At 28.2% G+C, this 20507-nt stretch overlaps 1 protein-coding gene across 2 annotated transcripts; it reads right to left on the bottom strand.

Moving 5' to 3' along the window:
* On the bottom strand, positions 1-17258 carry LOC115242648. Of its 2 annotated transcripts, none has more exons than XM_029819097.1 (3): positions 16764-17258; positions 835-1002; positions 1-409 (listed from the first exon to the last, which is right to left on the bottom strand). In XM_029819097.1, the coding sequence occupies exons 1-3, from the start codon at positions 16917-16919 to the stop codon at positions 323-325; spliced, it is 411 nt and encodes a 136-aa protein (XP_029674957.1). In that variant the 5' UTR covers positions 16920-17258; the 3' UTR covers positions 1-322. The 2 variants fall into 2 exon arrangements, with proteins under 2 accessions (XP_029674957.1, XP_029674956.1); XM_029819096.1 differs by having other exon boundaries at positions 823-1002.
* Between the last annotated feature and the right edge of the window lie 3249 nt (positions 17259-20507).

Consider the following 20507-nt stretch of genomic DNA (forward strand, 5'->3'; position numbering starts at 1 on the left):
CCCTACATGTGTCGCTTGTGTGATCCGCGATAGAGGAGATAGGACGGTGATAGTCGCTGAGAGAAGAAGGACAAAGATTTTTGTTTGACGCGCCGGAAGAAGAGAATCGTTGACTCGACATTCGACAAATACGAGTAATTGCGCGAATCTGTGTTACTGTATGTTCTTGATCTTCACTTAATTATTTGACACTCTAGCCGGGGAAAGCACTGCTACAATCTCGTTGTCGTGTTGCTGCAATTAAGTCGAGAAAATGATACGAAATGGCGCACTTTCTTTTGGTCTTCGGGATTGAGGAGAACTGACGGCGGCGTGGTCATTATCACTTCCTCTTGAAGCACGTAACAGCATTGAAGTAACAACGCCAATAAACTTGACCTTTGGCTTGTCCGCGTCGTTGTAAATCCATCTAGAAACGAGGAGAATGATTAAGGACGTGCGCGTGTTAAGAAACACACACACAATTTAAAAAATTCGCTTATATGATTAAATTATCATATGAGTCAATTTAACATCTTGCAAAGATTGTTGATGAAGGTTTTATATCCAGAATTATATTGTATTTGACACGATCAAACTCCTTTTTATTGTGTTGAAAACGAAACTTTCTTAATGCTGAAAATATGTAATACTGTTTTTCGCAACAATAAAAATATAATATATATTATCACAAAAAACCCTTAAAATCTAGTCTAGATATAACTGTTTTTCGCAACAATAAATATAATATATATTATCACAAAAAAACCCTTAAGATCTAGTCTAGATATAAGTCTAGATATAAGAACCTTCTCTCGAATAGAGCTATTTAAAAATTAATACCGAATTTGCTACCGTTTGGTCATCCGTCCCAGGAATTTCCGGGTTCGCTATAAAACGTGGAGCCGACGACTTGCTTATGCCTCTACTTCCAATCGCCCCTTTTCCCTGATTATCGACGACTTTTTGTAGAGCTACCATCAGTTGATCAAACAATAGAGCCGCCCTCTTTGGCACTATTACCTGTAAGAAAATTAAGATTAGAAAAAAATTAAAAGTATATAGAACTTTATCTATTTTACACATTTGAATATTGTCATTGTTTAAAATGCATTTTTCTTTTTTTGTAAAAAATATATGATTTAAAATAAAGATAATTTTCAAACATTCGAAAATATATCCCTCTTAAAACCCTCTTTTGATTTCTATTTAAAACATTTTTTGATACAACCAATAATCTCGATAATATTTGGATCAATAGGATATCATGTATAATTTGATTGCCCAATACGTGTTATTGATATATATCCAATACGTATATTATTCTATATTTAACATATAATATCATAATTTTATTTATTTAATCCATTTTGAACGGGAAAAATCCTCTAGTACAGTTAATAAGACAGTCAATAAGACAGTTAATCTAGACAGTTAATAAGAAAAGACATCAGATTGAGATGAATCAGGCGGAAAAATTACAACCAAAAAGTAGTTACATAAGATAACAACATTTAATGATATTAAACTATATATCGAGGAAGAATTCTTTTAATTGAATTAGAATTCGTGTGAAAAAAGTCAATACACACCAAAAAATTATTTAGCAAACACCTATGATTGAGTGGTTTATATTTTCCATAGAAAGTACAATGAGGTGTTTAATAAAGAATAATTGATTATGTCTAAGCGATTTATCAGCAACGTAGATTGATGTGTTCCAGCAAATCAGGAGAATCAATGTACTTATTAACTACTTTACACACGAATACCAAATCCAACAAAACTCGGCGATTCTTTCACGTTAACAGATCTAAATTTTTTAATAAGCAATCATAATCGTGATTAAAAAAGTTCATAGGTTTAAACAAGTTAAAACTAACGCGAAGAAAATGGCGTTGAAATGCGGTCTCACAAGGATGTAATACAATAATTTTAAAGCATTTACATTTTTTAAAGATGTATGTACAATCGGTTTACAAAGCCAAAGTCTCTTGAACGCAGCACTCGTAATGAGATTTATATGTTTTTTAAAAGAGAGAGAGAAAAAGATCATTACAAAAAATCACCCCAAGATAGAGTCAACGGCCGAGAAAAGATTTCCGCTAAGAATGTAATTACGTAAATAGCTATTCCTTTTATGACTAAAATGAACCACGTGACATTTGGATAGATTAAAGTTTAAGTTATTTGCTTGGCCCCAAGCATCAAATCTAAGATTTTCTGTAGGTAAAAGATATCAACGGAATTAGTGATTCGACGGAAAATGTTTAAGTCGTCGGCATAGAATAATAAATTAGAGTGAGTAAATACTTGCTTTAAGTCAATAAGTTAATAAATAAATTAAACAATAAAGGACCCAAATGAAATTCTTGAGGGACCTCTGAGAAAACCGCGATATTCTTTAGAAAAAGAACTTTTGAACTTTATAATTTGAGATGTATTTATTATAAAGTTTGATAAAGCCAGTTCAAGAAAATACCAACAGCACGAAACTTATTAATTAGTATGATTAATACTGTCGAATGCTTTTTTATAATCATGATACGACACGAGATTAGTGGAAATTTATCGATTAGCAATTTTACAAATTATATACAGTGACACTTAATTTGTTTATGATGCTCAAATGTACTATTTTTATTTGTATCATAGATCGAATTGTGACAACTCTCTTTGTGTCTTTTGTACAGAAACCCTTAATTAAGGTTTATTTCTGTACATTCTATTTATATACAAATTTGCAGTTTCCCCCCCGATGAACACGCTAATAAAGTATTTTACAAAGTGATAAAAAGATAGCAGATCAGTAGATCATGGATTTGTTTTTTTAATACTATTCTAATTGATTTGTCTAATTGATAAATATGTCGTCTATTGATTAATTGATTACCAGTTGAAAGATTTAAATAAAAGTGGCAACTTAAATAGAGAAAATTTTATCATATATAGTTACCCTGCCTATCAAGAATATTTATATCCGGATACAACTTAAAAAAAAAACAATGCACAACAATAATTCCATCTTATAATATATAATACGTTTGGTCTCAATTCTTTCCTCTCTCTTCTTTTTTATTTCTGAAATATACATATAATAAAATAATATTTGATGTATATGTGTATATATTATATGTAAATATAAAGTTCGCAAAACCATGTTTTTCTTACTTACATCTAACTATAATAAATTTAATTTTGATTAATACATTTCTTTCATCATCATCTACTGAATAATGAGCGAATAATTGCACCGCAGAAAGTTAATTAGAAGATATCGAGTTGTAGTGAGCTAGACGGGCAAGGAAGCGCGACGTTCTCGAAATCGAAGAGAAGAAAATATAGGAATTGAACCATAACTGTTCATCGTGCCGAAAGGGACAGTTTGTCTGTCCTGTAGCTTAACAGTGAGAGATAAATCGATGATAAAAATAATGAGCGCTCAAGAGAATAACCCAGACAAGATTAAAGATACGCCCCGGTGCTCTTAGCTTTTTAGGTACAAGGTAAGAGAATAACCAGGGCGTGAAAGTGTCGATTGCGAATTTTAGTATCTATCTTCCAGATATAAAACAGTCATTATCAAAATTATCATGGTCGAGATTATAACATCAAGATATCAACAAGAATAAAAAAAAGAAAAAAATTGAAGATCAATTTTCTCAAAATAAAAAAAAAAAAAATAAAAAATAAAAGAAATTGGGGGAAACAGAAAGCGTACGCATCTACATTAAAAAAAGAAAAGAAAAGATATATACAATGTAATAATATAATGTGATAACCGTTTTCGATATTTTTGAGATGAAACTCTTCTTATAAAATGAGAAATTTTATTTGATTATTGCATATATTTAATAATCCATTCTTAAATTTGTACAACTTATATTCTGAATAATAGAAATTAAATAATTTTTTTATTTGTAATATACATAATAGTACGGAGAGAAAATTGAAGCTTTCAAATATATTTTGCATATCAACTATGAAAAATGAGGAAATAATAAAGAAAGTAATGAAAGAATTAAATTCAATACGTTGATGGAAATTATCGACGATTTTAATTGTTTTCGCACCTCAGCGTTTTCGCGGGCTATGTCGCGACAGTGTACTTTTTTGGTTTCCATTACTGGCTTGACATTCCGACATAACCGTTTCCGTCGAGAATGAATCCATACAGGCATATCAGATATTATTCTCAATACTATACAACTGTTCTTTTGTAAATTTTATAAACTCTTTCTCTCTTGCCAATTCGCTTTCTTTTACTGATATCTCTTTATAATACCCTGCCTTGCGAGCTCTTTTTTGTTTGCATCGCTTTCCTTTTGGAATGAATAGATTTTATCTTTCAATTCGACTATTTTATTTTCTTTCTCGTGAAAAATTCTTTCTAATATCAAGTCGCATATATTTCTTTTCCCTCGCTTTATTCGCTGTCTTTTCACCGATATCGCATTATGAACATACGACTCGGACATATAAGTTGAATTTTTTTATTGGATGCAGTTGTATTTTCTTCATAATTATTGCGAATAAACTTTTATATCGATTACTAATCGATATTAAAATGTGTTTGCTTCATTTTCACAAATGCTTCAGGCGCGTAATGTATTTGAAATTTCAATAAATCATGTATAAAGTCAGATTGATATATAAATCAGCTATCAACTCATATTAGCATGCTTGATTATATATTTTTGTAACAAGGTGAGTATGATAATTTTTCGATTGATTAACGAAATACATTTAGGAGAAGAATCAATCCGATTATCCATATTATTGCTTCAGGCCATCTGAAACTTCTGAGGCGGCACAAACTTAATTAACTCGTTTATTACGTGTATAGGTCATTTATTTATTAGGTAATTTTGAGACGAGTCAAATGATATGTCATTTACAATATAAATTTTTCTCTAAATTCCTAGTTTTTATATGCTGTCATATATCTCTATGTACAGGATATATCAAATCAATTCTCCAGATTGGACTAAAAAATTCGTAGATGAAAGAAAGGATAAGAAATCTGGGAGAAATATCTTGATTATTTACATACATGTAATATTCTTCAAATATTCACGATTTTTGTTTGCAATTTTGCCGCATACGTTGAGATTGCCATGTCGGAATCTTTGTTCTACACATTATATTTACCGAAGTAAACAAATAATCAACGTCGCGTAATACATTTCACATTGCATCCTAGTTACTCTTCCTAGTTTATTCATTTTGATCGATTTCCCAAAGGATACATCGTCGGACACTTTTCTTTTATTACCTGCGATGTTTTCTAGAAAGCGCACCCACGCAGCTGGGATTTAGGTCCAATGAAGATTAGAGTCGTAAGAGAACGGCTTCGCAAGAAGACGTAAATCGCTTACTCGATGTAAGATACACTCTGATCTCTTCTCGCGTGCGCAAAGCAACTTCCTGCATTCAAATAGCGTTCATTCATTGCCGGTACACAAGGTTTAAAATACGCAATAAAATTATCTACGATATTTTTTTGGCAAAAGAGCTTGGTTTCCTCGTAAAGCTTCCACACTTTAAGTTTACTATTGACGAATCTTTAATTATACATATTGTACAAGTATATTATGCACTGGATGAGAAAACTTTTTGAATCTAGTTTAATTCTGTTCAGAAGAAAAGATTTGAATTAATATTTGACGTCATAATGAACTTAATGATGACCTTTAGGATTGAATTGAGAGTAAAGCTATTTATCAATTCATGAAAAATTCGTAAATAAATTTAAAGAAAATTATCCGTCTGTAGAATAACGTCAGAAAACATAATAGTTAAAATTTCTATTTTTAGCAAATGTCGATATTAATTCTCTGATAATGACAATTTAAGTATCAGTTTAATAACTTGCAACCGACTTTCCTATCATTCGTTTGTTATTTTTCCATATCCATCATATTGAGAATAACATTTATATCAATAGAAATATCAAGAATGATCTTATAGAGCAGATGAGGAAATTACACAAGCTTTTGCCGAGTATAGCAAATAGTTATGTATTCAAATGTATTTTATCGTAAGGAATGAATAATGAAGATCTACATTAAAGAATGTTCCGTAAAATTTAATTGCTCGGACAGTAATGTAGTTGGAATTCCGATAAATTCTAACACTTTATTTAATTTTAATATATATTAAAAATTCCTGTACAGCCTACGAGAAGGATAAAAAAATCTCGTGAATGAGATTTTTTTTTTTTAAATTAGTTTGGTAATATTAACTTGCCGGACAAATTAAAAATATAAAAAAGTGCTTTTAATTATACAGAATGTTTTCTAGATTTCCATAAAATGTCATTTCTCGGAGTTGTTTCTGTTATTAATCTAAACGCGATTTTTTAGTTAAAATGTCCAACGTTGGCTATCGCGAAGTATTAAACAGCGAGGATTTTTATATAATCTTACTGTTTTTATATTACAATAAAATAAATATCTATATGTATCTGTTTACTAAAAAGAATACGTACCTATAAGCGTATAATTCATATCAATGGCACGCGATTATAAATGTTCCGTTATTCAAACTGTTACGCTAGGCTTGATAACCGCCGAATATTCCAATCAACGAACGGATGTGAGCACAATTGCACTTGGCGGAATAATTTTTAGCGGGAAAAACACGTCGATAGCGACCCGTTCGTGTACGAGACGAACGAAAAAAAAAAAAGTGGAAACGATTGGCCGCGGTTGATGCCGGACTGGGCAATCAACCGCCTTTAATTGCGACATTCACGAACGCTTAAAAGTGTTATCGGCGGTTGCGGATTTTATTATTATTGTCACGTATACCAGATAAATGTCGAATTAAAGAGAAAAGTGAAATAGGGTGTCCACAGACGGAAATATCACCGTACGTTTTTAACTTTTCGCGAAACGCGATTTATTCATAGAGACGAAATCCACGTAGGTGCGCACTTGTACAAATGCGTTCGGCTATTGACGAATCTTTAATTATACATATTGTACAAGTATATTATGCACTGGATGAAAACTTTTTGAATCTAGTTTAATTCTGTTCAGAAGAAAAGGTTTGAATTAATATTTGACGTCATAATGAACTTAATGATGACCTTTAGGATTGAATTGAGAGTAAAGCTATTTATCAATTCATGAAAAATTCGTAAATAAATTTAAAGAAAATTATCCGTCTGTAGAATAACGTCAGAAAACATAATAGTTAAAATTTCTATTTTTAGCAAATGTCGATATTAATTCTCTGATAATGACAATTTAAGTATCAGTTTAATAACTTGCAACCGACTTTCCTATCATTCGTTTGTTATTTTTCCATATCCATCATATTGAGAATAACATTTATATCAATAGGAATATCAAGAATGATCTTATAGAGCAGATGAGGAAATTACACAAGCTTTTGCCGAGTATAGCAAATAGTTATGTATTCAAATGTATTTTATCGTAAGGAATGAATAATGAAGATCTACATTAAAGAATGTTCCGTAAAATTTAATTGCTCGGACAGTAATGTAGTTGGAATTCCGATAAATTCTAACACTTTATTTAATTTTAATATATATTAAAAATTCCTGTACAGCCTACGAGAAGGATAAAAAAATCTCGTGAATGAGATTTTTTTTTTTTAAATTAGTTTGGTAATATTAACTTGCCGGACAAATTAAAAATATAAAAAAGTGCTTTTAATTATACAGAATGTTTTCTAGATTTCCATAAAATGTCTTTTCTCGGAGTTGTTTCTGTTATTAATCTAAACGCGATTTTTTAGTTAAAATGTCCAACGTTGGCTATCGCGAAGTATTAAACAGCGAGGATTTTTATATAATCTTACTGTTTTTATATTACAATAAAATAAATATCTATATGTATCTGTTTACTAAAAAGAATACGTACCTATAAGCGTATAATTCATATCAATGGCACGCGATTATAAATGTTCCGTTATTCAAACTGTTACGCTAGGCTTGATAACCGCCGAATATTCCAATCAACGAACGGACGCGAGCACAATTGCACTTGGCGGAATAATTTTTAGCGGGAAAAACACGTCGATAGCGACCCGTTCGTGTACGAGACGAACGAAAAAAAAAAAAGTGGAAACGATTGGCCGCGGTTGATGCCGGACTGGGCAATCAACCGCCTTTAATTGCGACATTCACGAACGCTTAAAAGTGTTATCGGCGGTTGCGGATTTTATTATTATTGTCACGTATACCAGATAAATGTCGAATTAAAGAGAAAAGTGAAATAGGGTGTCCACAGACGGAAATATCACCGTACGTTTTTAACTTTTCGCGAAACGCGATTTATTCATAGAGACGAAATCCACGTAGGTGCGCACTTGTACAAATGCGTTCGGCATTGTTTGAATGTGCATCTAAAACTACGAGCAGAGAGTTATCAAGCGTGTTGATTTGTTCATTCACAGAAATAATGCAGATTTATGAAGTTAGTCTCTATTCTTTGAACGGCAAACTAGATGCGAAAGCTATAAAATGATAATTTTGAATTCAATTAATCTCAAATTGTTTGAAACATATACATACATATATATATATATATTATAATACGTTTATATTAAAAGTGTTTTTAGCTACATTCCCATTATGTAACAAATGCTGAATGATAATGCATCTGATTTGTGAAATGTCATTCTGTATAAAAATATTAAATCAATTTCTACATAGCGCGCGATTTCTAAATTTGGAGAATTAATCTGATATATCACTTATATATATATTCATCTGACATGATTTAAAATATTCTAGATTTACAGGTTTCATATAAAGAGAGAGACATTTAAAATAAATTGTAAATTCTTTCACGCTTACGTTATATAATTGTGAAACAAATACATTAATTAGCTCGAGTGGTTGCCTATTTCAATAGAAAATTTATTAGAAGAATTTAAAAAAGCATTTTGTAGATTTAAATACACGGCCTCTTTTTCTGCTGTAAAATCTTTTAATGTATATAACTTCTTTTCTCAATTACAAATCATGTGTTTGATAATAATTATACTATTGTTTAATATTTTTTTTCAATCCGTCAAATTAGATCCACTAATTTACTATAATAGCACTTGATCGTTTTAGTTGCACGCGTTGGATTATTTTATTTTATGCTATTCTGTTAAATTGATTTCTCGTTTGACATAATTGTATTAGCGCTTTGGCTAATAAAAACTTCAATTACAACCATAATTACGAAATTATGCCGATTATGCCACCATTCGTCACGCCTGCACAAATTTAATTGTTCTCAACAAACAACATGTGAATAGTGTCATTAATGGAATATATTAGATATCGAGGTGCAATAATTATTAGCTGAAAGTGATTTTCTCTCTCTTACGAGCAACAAGCATGAATTTCAAATGAATTGCAAGTTTATTGCACCGAAAACATATAATCCGACGTGACGAGATGTCATATAATTTTTTCACAAATCGATAAAGCTCTAAAAGCATGTCTCGCTTCTCAATTTTAATTATTATTAAATAATAAATACTAGCATAAATACTTCTCGGTACAATACTACTTTTAAAAATTGTTCAAATTTTATTAAGAACCCAAATAAGTTCTGTGCTGAAATCGAAATGGTCTTTTAACAAGTTTATTTTCTAACAAGTTCTAACATTCATAGATGCATTTATAATCCGATGCATTTAACGGTGTATGTTTTTTTATCGCGAACTTATCTCAATTCGTCGACGCATCAATCATAGGAAAAAGGAAAGCAAAAAGATTAAATCGTTGGCGATGAAGTTGCCGGAAATAGAAACCTCAGAGAGTTAAACGTCTGATTTATATTTCGTAGAGTCAACGCGTTGTGAAGGACAAATACTGAGATGAAGCAATTTCTCGAATGAGAGGCGGAAATCAAGAAAAAAAAGAAACGTAAATGCGCCTGAATTAGAGTATATAAAATTGCGCAAAGAAAATCTCATAAGATCTTCAGTAAATATTCATGTTAAAAAATACAATGCCACTTGCTTTAAAAAAAAAAAATATGTTAACGGATTTAACTTTTAAATTAAGAATTAACATCGCATTGTTATGGAAAATAGAAATGCTTTTGTTGAGTAAACTGAGAAACGCAGTAACAAGTCGCATATTGATAAGGTATAAACAATTTTACACTTTTTAGTAATTAATGCTCAAAAAAAAATGCTAAAGACAAATAAATAATAAAATTTAATAACACTAACAATAATATAGTTTAGTAATATAACAATAACATTTAATAACACGATTTATCGAGATATTATTAAAAACAAATCTGTGAGAATAAAAGTCATTTAAATCACGAATAAACTCATTTATCTGTTCTGCGGATTGCGAAAACTTGCAAAAATATTAATGTAATTGCAAAAATATATTCGGACACTTTCACATATATCTTTTTGAGAAATTGAGGCAAACGTAAAATAGAGTTACATTTTAAATTTCAAATTACATAGCAAATACGTCAAATAGCAAATATTTAAATAGTGCAAAAAAATGAAATGAGAGAAACATAGGAAGTTGTCTTAGATCTAGTTTATTCTCCGGATTTTATCGGTATGTTGAAAATAAAATAATCAGAGGTGTACAGAAGTACCACACACATTAATGTATGTATAATTACATATAATAAAATAAAAAGTCACAAAATTTGTTCCTTAGCAAATTAAAAGTTCTCACAACGTAATGTAAACGCGCAATAATAAAGAATACTGATTATTTTTTTTAATTATATTACATGCTTCAGAAAACAGAATATTGTTAGTAAGAGAGTGAAAATTACGATGAAGTTAAATTTGAAGATAAAAGGCAGGAAATTCTCGCTAAGAAATCGTGTCTTAAACACAACAAGAGGGATATAGTATAAGTATCGTATTAATAGATGTTTTCAAAATAATAAACTAAGTTAAAGCTCAAGAACTTTAACTCTTTATTGCGAGACATGACAGAACCGCTTTTGTGTTTCGGATTAACAGATTCTGTAAGAAAACAATACCGAGTATATCATTAAACTTATGCAATTGTTCAATATGTAACATGAGTATTTATAACTTGGCAAAATAGTTTGTTATAATAGCAATTATATTTATAGTAATTTATTATCACAATAAAATATATATTAAAATGCGATAAATTTACTTTCATTTTTAATATTAAGTATATTGATTACATTTTAGGTCACGAACACAAAAGTATCGAGTGAATTATAAATAGTTTGTTGAAATGTTTGTATGTGCACGTGGCTTGCTTGTAACCACACATATTATATTACGAACGAAAGTGAAAATTCTCAACTTTTATTCCGCTAATCGATGAATAGTTTACTAACACTTTTTCAATGTTGAAAAAAGATACTAATAAAAAATAGAGCTATTATAATAAAGAGCTATTATAATAAAAAATAAATCACGATACGCTGAAAAATCACGTTTGAGAATTAAAATAAATGGGAATCTTTTAGGATTACGTGATAAAATATGTTGACATTTTGAGAGAACGGAAACATGAGAAAACTCAATTTCATCTGATAAAAATATCAAATAGAAGTATACATATGTCTTACATATTTTGGCGTCCTTTATACGTCCCAAAGTTCGTATCCGAAAAAATAAATGGGAATCCTCGAAGGGTTCCTTTATGATTCCTAATGTATACATTACTACTTATATAGCTTTATAGATTGTACATATTGTGTGCTTAAAAACTGAAATATATTTATTCGAGATAAAGCTCGCATAGAAGAATCGTTTCGTCATATAAAGGAAGTAACTTGCTAAAAAAGCTCACTTTTACGTCGTCACGGAGAAACACATCTCTCCAAATCTTCAGGCGAAATAACTATAAATATATTTATGACCGTCTATAAGTTGGTCGATTCCAGACCGAATCAATGACATTACTGATGCAATAACGCGACTATCACCGGATAATATTTTTATCGATATTTTAGCAAACGTTTCCCATCTCCTGTTTCGATCTCGCGTATATATACATTCGTGCGACCGGAATAGATTTAACGATGATTAGAATCGTGTTAGCGCTAACTGAGTAAGCACGCGGCTTGAGAAAACCACGAGAAGGGTGGATCGTTTTCTGAACAATTTGTAACGGTTTTAACCCGACGTATTTAATCCTGATAAAACCTCAGGTTCGCGCGAATGATTAGCTGCGCATAGACGATAAAATTTATTATCGCTAATGACGCAACTCGTCATCGTGCGTCCTTTACTGACGGATGAGAATTAATTGAAACATATACAATAACAAACTCGGAGAAACACACGTATAAAAATGTTACAAGTTGCAATCACGTATTCATGCATTTGACATCCGCGCGTAACAGATTTGATCTCGCGTCCAATTCAAAGCGATATTAGAGTACCATCCGCGTCAGATATGTCTGTTGGAAGTATATGTGCCATTCAAGTGAAAACTTTCCCAATTTCGAATGAAAACATCCGAAGAATGCGATTCAATTAAAAAACATGTCGCGTTAGATCATCACAACTCTGGGATACGTGAAATTTGCATAAATCCCACATTTAAAATGTAATTATTTTTCGTCACTCGTTAGCACGTGAATTGCGAGATATTTTGCAAGATATATGTATACAATACATTAAATAAAACATTATAGTGAACTAATCGTTGTCAGACTTTGGTAAAGTTGTGCCAGATTAATATCGGGATATTTTTCATACGGCTAGCTGTTGAAATGAGAAATGAAAAGAATGCAAGAATGCATATTTATTTTTCAGACGCGCGCAACGTAATGTGAGAGACTTCAACGCCTGACATATAAGCGACGTCTTCAGTTGCATACTCATTCCTCTATTTAGGGTCGTATGTTCTCTTTGCCGTCTCTCCCAACCCCATAGATATATATTGTCGCTTCTTCGGATACTGATAAGTGAGCGATTTCAAAGCGGGTTATACCGATGTTCCGCGATGCAACTCGCAAAACAATACAATGAAACTTGAGCAGAAATAGCGAAACAATAGACCTCGCGGCTCTTGACACTATCGAGTTCGCTGTAACTAACAAGAGCACAATCTCACGCCTGTCTAATGCTCGTTATGAGTAATATCACTTGGTCTGTTTGGAATAACCGCAAAATTATTATCGTATTGACATCGCATAAGAGAAATCGTTTGCGTTTTCTTTAAGAAATTCTTTAAATAAAATATCTGGTTCTAGCATATATTTTAAAAAGCACTAGAATATACACAGTATATTATTAGAATAATCCAAAGAAAAGAGAAAATTGTCTGCACGTGATAAATTTTCGTATAATTGTGACAAAACATTTCGTACATTTTCGCGCGAGTTTGCGATATTTTCACACGCATTATCGATAATGTAAATATGTCATATATCTGTATATTTGTATATTGCGAGACAAATAAATCTTTCTAGTTGTAAAAATATGTCATTTAGCCATTTTTAAATTTTCACATATTTTCACGTATTTCCAACGCGACAATAACGTTAGCAGAATATGCTTCAATAAGTCACGCGCGATTTAATTAACTCGTCACGCAGGTAAAATAAATTATTTGTTGCTCGATCCAGTACTTGCCAACGCCATAACAACTACAAATATATAATTTATACTAATTAGACATATTTAGATTGAATAAAGTTAGACGCGCGCGCGCGCGCGTTATAGTTTTAGCAATAAAGTTGATAAAAAGAGAGATAGCGCAATAGAAGATATATAACTTAATAACAAATAAAATAAATTTTATTATATCGATTAAAAAATTAACTTGCATATTATATAATATGCTGTTATTTATTTTTAAGCAATGTTAAAAATATTAAGAAAATTTGGAGGAAAGATATTGGTATAAATTAGTATAAATATATATTAATTTCAATTTCTAATTACAAAAAATGTACAAGGCAATTATAGATATACATATATTTAATTAGTATGCAATGCCATGAATGAATGATTAAAGCGACAATAATAAAAAAAGTAATTTAATATTTCATTTCTAACAAAGTTTGAGCAAAACAAATAAAAAAGTTATTGATGTAATAAAACTTATTTTTTTGTAGTAGCAACATACGAATATGGATTAATTTAAAAATATAAATTACATCATATCTTTATATATACATAAATTTTAATGCAAATTATAAAAATTGTTTAAAAATAATGATTTTGAAAGTGTTTTAGGATTGACATATAATCTTTATGTCCCCCAAAAATTAAGTAAATTAAATGGAATTGATAAAAATTTTATTCTGCAAAATTGAAATCTCATCCTTCGAAATTAAAATTTAATTATAGAATTCTTGAATTTTTTTCTTCTTTCATTTATTATCAAAATACTAACATTATTTTCCTTATAAGGATTTAGAATCTAAATTTTATATGATTTTTTCAAGCTTTTTGTTTTATCATCACTGGCGAATTTCTCAATATTGCTGTTACAATTATAAATGATAAAAAAGATAAATATATTTTATTTAATGTTTCGATCTGCAATAACAATACTATAGGGTTGTCGCGGGATGAACGAATTAATGCATATCCTCGGAAAATTTGTTGACTAATCGAAAAAAAAAGTTAATCGAAAAGGCGATCACGGAAATGAACCCGCCGACAAAGCTGCGCGACAACGTGTCTCCGTCTAAACAGAAGATCATAAGTCGTAGCTGATTGAATTAACGAAACGCGATTATTAGCAAGTAATGGAAACGTCTGCGAAGTTAATAATTCCAGAGTAAGTGGGACGAGGCGTTCGTCGTTGAAACGATACAGTGTCGTAGTCTTCTTCGTTTGACTTTCTTCGATCGGTTTGCAAACTGTTTTCGTAGGGTAAGCATAATTTTGAAATGCATAATATTCGCGAGAACAAACTGCGATTAGATATTTTATTATTTTACTCAATCGTGCATGAAAGATCTACGATTAATTAACGTGACATTTCATTTAATTAACGAGACGAGGCGCGAGATAGTTAAGAAGATATTATTAAGTTTGCTCCAAATTGAACGCATTACTGTTTCTCTAATTGCAAACTAGCAAGCAGAGTTTATCATAGCTTAGTTAGATCTTGATAATATTAAGATAAGAATAAAAACAAGATTTTCCTGAGTATTAAAGTAAAAAAGAATATAAAATGCCAAAATACTATAAAATCTAAATACTGTCAAAAAGTTGACGTGCGATGCATAGTACAGTAATTTTGCAAAAATAATAATTTTTAAAGATATTTAATAAATTTCTAAAATGGCAAATTATATTTCTTACAGAATAAATTAATGTATTTTTACTGATAGAACAGTAACGTTAAATTTAGTATCATTTGTTATATCTTTATTCTTAAATAAACCTATTATTACATTGCTGAATATTCGTATAACATTATATGCTGAAATAAACTTGTGAGAGAGAAGGAAGAGAAGAAACTTTGAATAACAGTATTAACGAAATAAGGAGTCAACGAATCGAATTGTGATAAAATTATACAGTGACTTGAGAATTTTTAACTAAATTCTTTTTCTTTTCATAATATTTTCTCGTCACCTGATGGTAATACTTCTTTTTTCTTCTTTTTGTAATAATCACAGATATTTGATAATATAAAAAATATACCGAATATATCGAACATGTATATAAAAAAAAAAAACTATAAAAAAAACCGCGTAACAAATAATAGTTTGCGTATTGTATTCGCGATATTATATCGAGTTTCAGATATCGATACATGATTTGCGAAATATATTTTAAATAAAAGATAGATTTTGTATATGTAAATATCAAATTAATTGCGATATAACTCAAACTCGTCAATTAAATATAATGGGATATAAATTTTAGCAACAGAAATATATTAACAATAATATACAGGATATTTTACTATGTTATGATATGAATGTCGTATAATCTTTGATCTAGTAGGATTAATTTCGGTAGCTGACCTACGTTGGCCGGAATGACCTACAATATGTTGTGTAAGGATCGTAAATTTACAAATTGCCAATCCTATGTGTAAAAAGTACCGGTATAATCTTTTAAACGGCGATTGCATGAACTGTCGCAAGTGACCGCAAACGATAATTAAAGAAGAACGTATATAAAGTATATATTTGCGAGAATCCGGAAAACCTTTTTGATTTTCTTCCGAGATGACAGGAAATGTAATAAAGAATATCGTAATACGGAAATTCTAAAAACGCCGAATAAGAGAAAAAAGAAAATAAAGATAAAATAGTGGCAAAACGCGATACCGTAAATGAGTATCGGACTGTCTCTTTTTAGATACAAATCTGTGTCGTAACGTAATTATCAAAGGGGAAGCAACGATTTTCAGATGTCGACAGAAAAAAAAGAAAAAATCGTCGACGGACAATTACATTCGACAGATTTCTCACACAATTGCCTTCGTACTCCCACTTTTTTTAGAGAGACTCGAAGAAACAGTTTTGCATTGTACTCGTACCGTATGGTCGGATTCTCTTTCATTTCATAATAAAATCGATCGTATTACAGTTTCTACTGAATTCTATTTTTACTATCTTTTTATTAACTACTCAATCCGGTAATAATATTCAATATATAATGCAAAAAAAAAAGTAACATAAATAAAAAGAAACATAAAAATAAGAAGAGAATTTTTGCAGCTATACCTGCATGCATTTGCGTAGTTTTTCTTATATATATCGGTACGATTGTTTTTTTACTAGACTTGTATAAGAAAAATTTATATAATAAAATCATACTAAACTCATGCATACGGTTAATAATGATGCTTATTTACTTACCGGATAATCGTCGTATTTGGCAGAGTAATCGGGATAATCGACATTAGCGATATCATTGCCCACGGAGGTCCTTTTCCCCATGACACGCTGTCCAAAATTACCAGTGATAATCGGTACCATAGCTACCATGATCAACGGAATGTAGCTGATGCCCATATTAATCGCGCGTGATCCTAGATCCTGTCGCCGGATGTACGTTCTTATCGCGCTCCGATAGATCCACCTCGACTTACGACATGCGAAAAATGATTTCGGAAAAAGAATCGCTCGGATATCCGGTCCCCGCTAGTCCTTTGACGAAGATATCGTCTTCGGAACTGCTCGATCTCGATCGATCCTCGATATCAAGCACGACGCCCGGTGTCTTCGAGAAGGCGCCGATCTGTTGGCCTGGACCTGGGGTGCACCGACCGCCACTCAAGTATTCCGAACTTCAGTAAAGCTTGATGAACGTACGTCGGGGATGCAATGTGACGCTCGCGGTGAGCAGTCACCCTCTATATACTTGCACGCGTGGTTGACATTACGCAGGCGCCTGGATTTTCCCGGCCCGCGCGACGAAAGAAGACGCACGGCCGATCGCGTGTCCACCGCAAGAGTGTCCTATTCGCGCCAAATTAGTGAGTAGATTAGTATTCGAAAGGGTACAATAGTTATTTAATTCTCTTCAACAAAATATAATCATAGATTTCTTCTTTTTAAAGAAATTAAATGGCTTGTGTATATATAAAGTCAGAGTATAAAAAGATTAATTAATTAATTAAATAAATAATAAGTAATAAGTTAGTTGTTTACCTTTGTACGGAAGATAAAATTGAAACTTCTCTTCTTCTTTGTAAGATAAAGTAAGCTGGAGCTTTGAAAATGGCTTGGATAAAGTTATTATCTTTAAGTTAATACGAAGAAGATAAGTCGAATAGAGTTAACCGTTTACCTTTCCTAAATGCCTTGGATATTTACATGTTTCTTTTCAAAATTTGAACAAAATATTAGTAATGCATCTGACATTTCTTCTTTCTGACATCACATTACTTTTTATCAGTTAATAAATAAATAAAGTTAATAATAAAATAAAGAATAATTAAATAAATTAGTAAGTAATCAATTTATTAATAAAATAATTAATTAATTAACTTAAAGATAATTAATAATAAAATAAAGAATAATTAAATAAATTAGTAAGTAATCAATTTATTAATAAAATAATTAATTAATTAACTTAAAGATAATTAATAATAAAATAAAGAATAATTAAATAAATTAGTAAGTAATCAATTTATTAATAAAATAATTAATTAATTAACTTAAAGATAATTAATAATAAAATAAAGAATAATTAAATAAATTAGTAAGTAATCAATTTATTAATAAAATAATTAATTAATTAACTTAAAGATAATTAATAATAAAATAAAGAATAATTAAATAAATTAGTAAGTAATCAATTTATTAATAAAATAATTAATTAATTAACTTAAAGATAATTAATAATAAAATAAAGAATAATTAAATAAATTAGTAAGTAATCAATTTATTAATAAAATAATTAATTAATTAACTTAAAGATAATTAATAATAAAATAAAGAATAATTAAATAAATTAGTAAGTAATCAATTTATTAATAAAATAATTAATTAATTAACTTAAAGATAATTAATAATAAAATAAAGAATAATTAAATAAATTAGTAAGTAATCAATTTATTAATAAAATAATTAATTAATTAACTTAAAGATAATTAATAATAAAATAAAGAATAATTAAATAAATTAGTAAGTAATCAATTTATTAATAAAATAATTAATTAATTAACTTAAAGATAATTAATAATAAAATAAAGAATAATTAAATAAATTAGTAAGTAATCAATTTATTAATAAAATAATTAATTAATTAACTTAAAGATAATTAATAATAAAATAAAGAATAATTAAATAAATTAGTAAGTAATCAATTTATTAATAAAATAATTAATTAATTAACTTAAAGATAATTAATAATAAAATAAAGAATAATTAAATAAATTAGTAAGTAATCAATTTATTAATAAAATAATTAATTAATTAACTTAAAGATAATTAATAATAAAATAAAGAATAATTAAATAAATTAGTAAGTAATCAATTTATTAATAAAATAATTAATTAATTAACTTAAAGATAATTAATAATAAAATAAAGAATAATTAAATAAATTAGTAAGTAATCAATTTATTAATAAAATAATTAATTAATTAACTTAAAGATAATTAATAATAAAATAAAGAATAATTAAATAAATTAGTAAGTAATCAATTTATTAATAAAATAATTAATTAATTAACTTAAAGATAATTAATAATAAAATAAAGAATAATTAAATAAATTAGTAAGTAATCAATTTATTAATAAAATAATTAATTAATTAACTTAAAGATAATTAATAATAAAATAAAGAATAATTAAATAAATTAGTAAGTAATCAATTTATTAATAAAATAATTAATTAATTAACTTAAAGATAATTAATAATAAAATAAAGAATAATTAAATAAATTAGTAAGTAATCAATTTATTAATAAAATAATTAATTAATTAACTTAAAGATAATTAATAATAAAATAAAGAATAATTAAATAAATTAGTAAGTAATCAATTTATTAATAAAATAATTAATTAATTAACTTAAAGATAATTAATAATAAAATAAAGAATAATTAAATAAATTAGTAAGTAATCAATTTATTAATAAAATAATTAATTAATTAACTTAAAGATAATTAATAATAAAATAAAGAATAATTAAATAAATTAGTAAGTAATCAATTTATTAATAAAATAATTAATTAATTAACTTAAAGATAATTAATAATAAAATAAAGAATAATTAAATAAATTAGTAAGTAATCAATTTATTAATAAAATAATTAATTAATTAACTTAAAGATAATTAATAATAAAATAAAGAATAATTAAATAAATTAGTAAGTAATCAATTTATTAATAAAATAATTAATTAATTAACTTAAAGATAATTAATAATAAAATAAAGAATAATTAAATAAATTAGTAAGTAATCAATTTATTAATAAAATAATTAATTAATTAACTTAAAGATAATTAATAATAAAATAAAGAATAATTAAATAAATTAGTAAGTAATCAATTTATTAATAAAATAATTAATTAATTAACTTAAAGATAATTAATAATAAAATAAAGAATAATTAAATAAATTAGTAAGTAATCAATTTATTAATAAAATAATTAATTAATTAACGCTGATATGTATTACATATATAAAGATTAAAAATGAGTTTAATAGAGTTTAATAAATGAAATTATCCTTTATCTTTCTAAATGTAAAGCACATATTCTTTCGTCATATATTCTGTGAAATTGATTTACATAAATATTGAATTTACATAAAGCTAATAGAGAGACAAGTCGAATAGTAAGTTACTTTCTTATTCTTTAAAGAAAACCTGAAATTTTCTTTGTTTTAAAGACAGTTCAAAGTTGAATTCGTAATTGAAACTAGCCGGATGAAAGTAAAAAAAAATAGTCAGTTAGTTGATTATCTTTCCTAAAAAAGACACAAAGCAAACTGTCTAAGGAACAATCTTTGTACTTTCAAAAGAATAAAAGTTTTGATTGCAAAAATAAAATGTTTTACGCTTGTTTTATTTTCTTTAATAGATTTTTGATAATATTTTATAGTAAAGCATTACTTTGCGTGTTTCATCCGTCTTTTTAGAATGATAT

The sequence above is a fragment of the Formica exsecta genome, unplaced genomic scaffold (assembly GCF_003651465.1).
Source record: "Formica exsecta isolate Colony F162 unplaced genomic scaffold, ASM365146v1 scaffold614, whole genome shotgun sequence".
Classification (NCBI taxonomy): domain Eukaryota; kingdom Metazoa; phylum Arthropoda; class Insecta; order Hymenoptera; family Formicidae; genus Formica; species Formica exsecta.

Bases quoted from the DNA above. Each gene is read 5' to 3' on its own strand.
- LOC115242648 (XM_029819096.1), bottom strand. From the start codon at position 16,919: ATGGGCATCAGCTACATTCCGTTGATCATGGTAGCTATGGTACCGATT. The intron at 1,003-16,763 runs GTAAGTAAATAA...ATTTTCTTACAG, and splicing joins CCAAATACGACGATTATCCG to GTAATAGTGCCAAAGAGGGC. The intron at 410-822 runs GTATTAATTTTT...CCTCGTTTCTAG, and splicing joins ACCAAACGGTAGCAAATTCG to ATGGATTTACAACGACGCGG.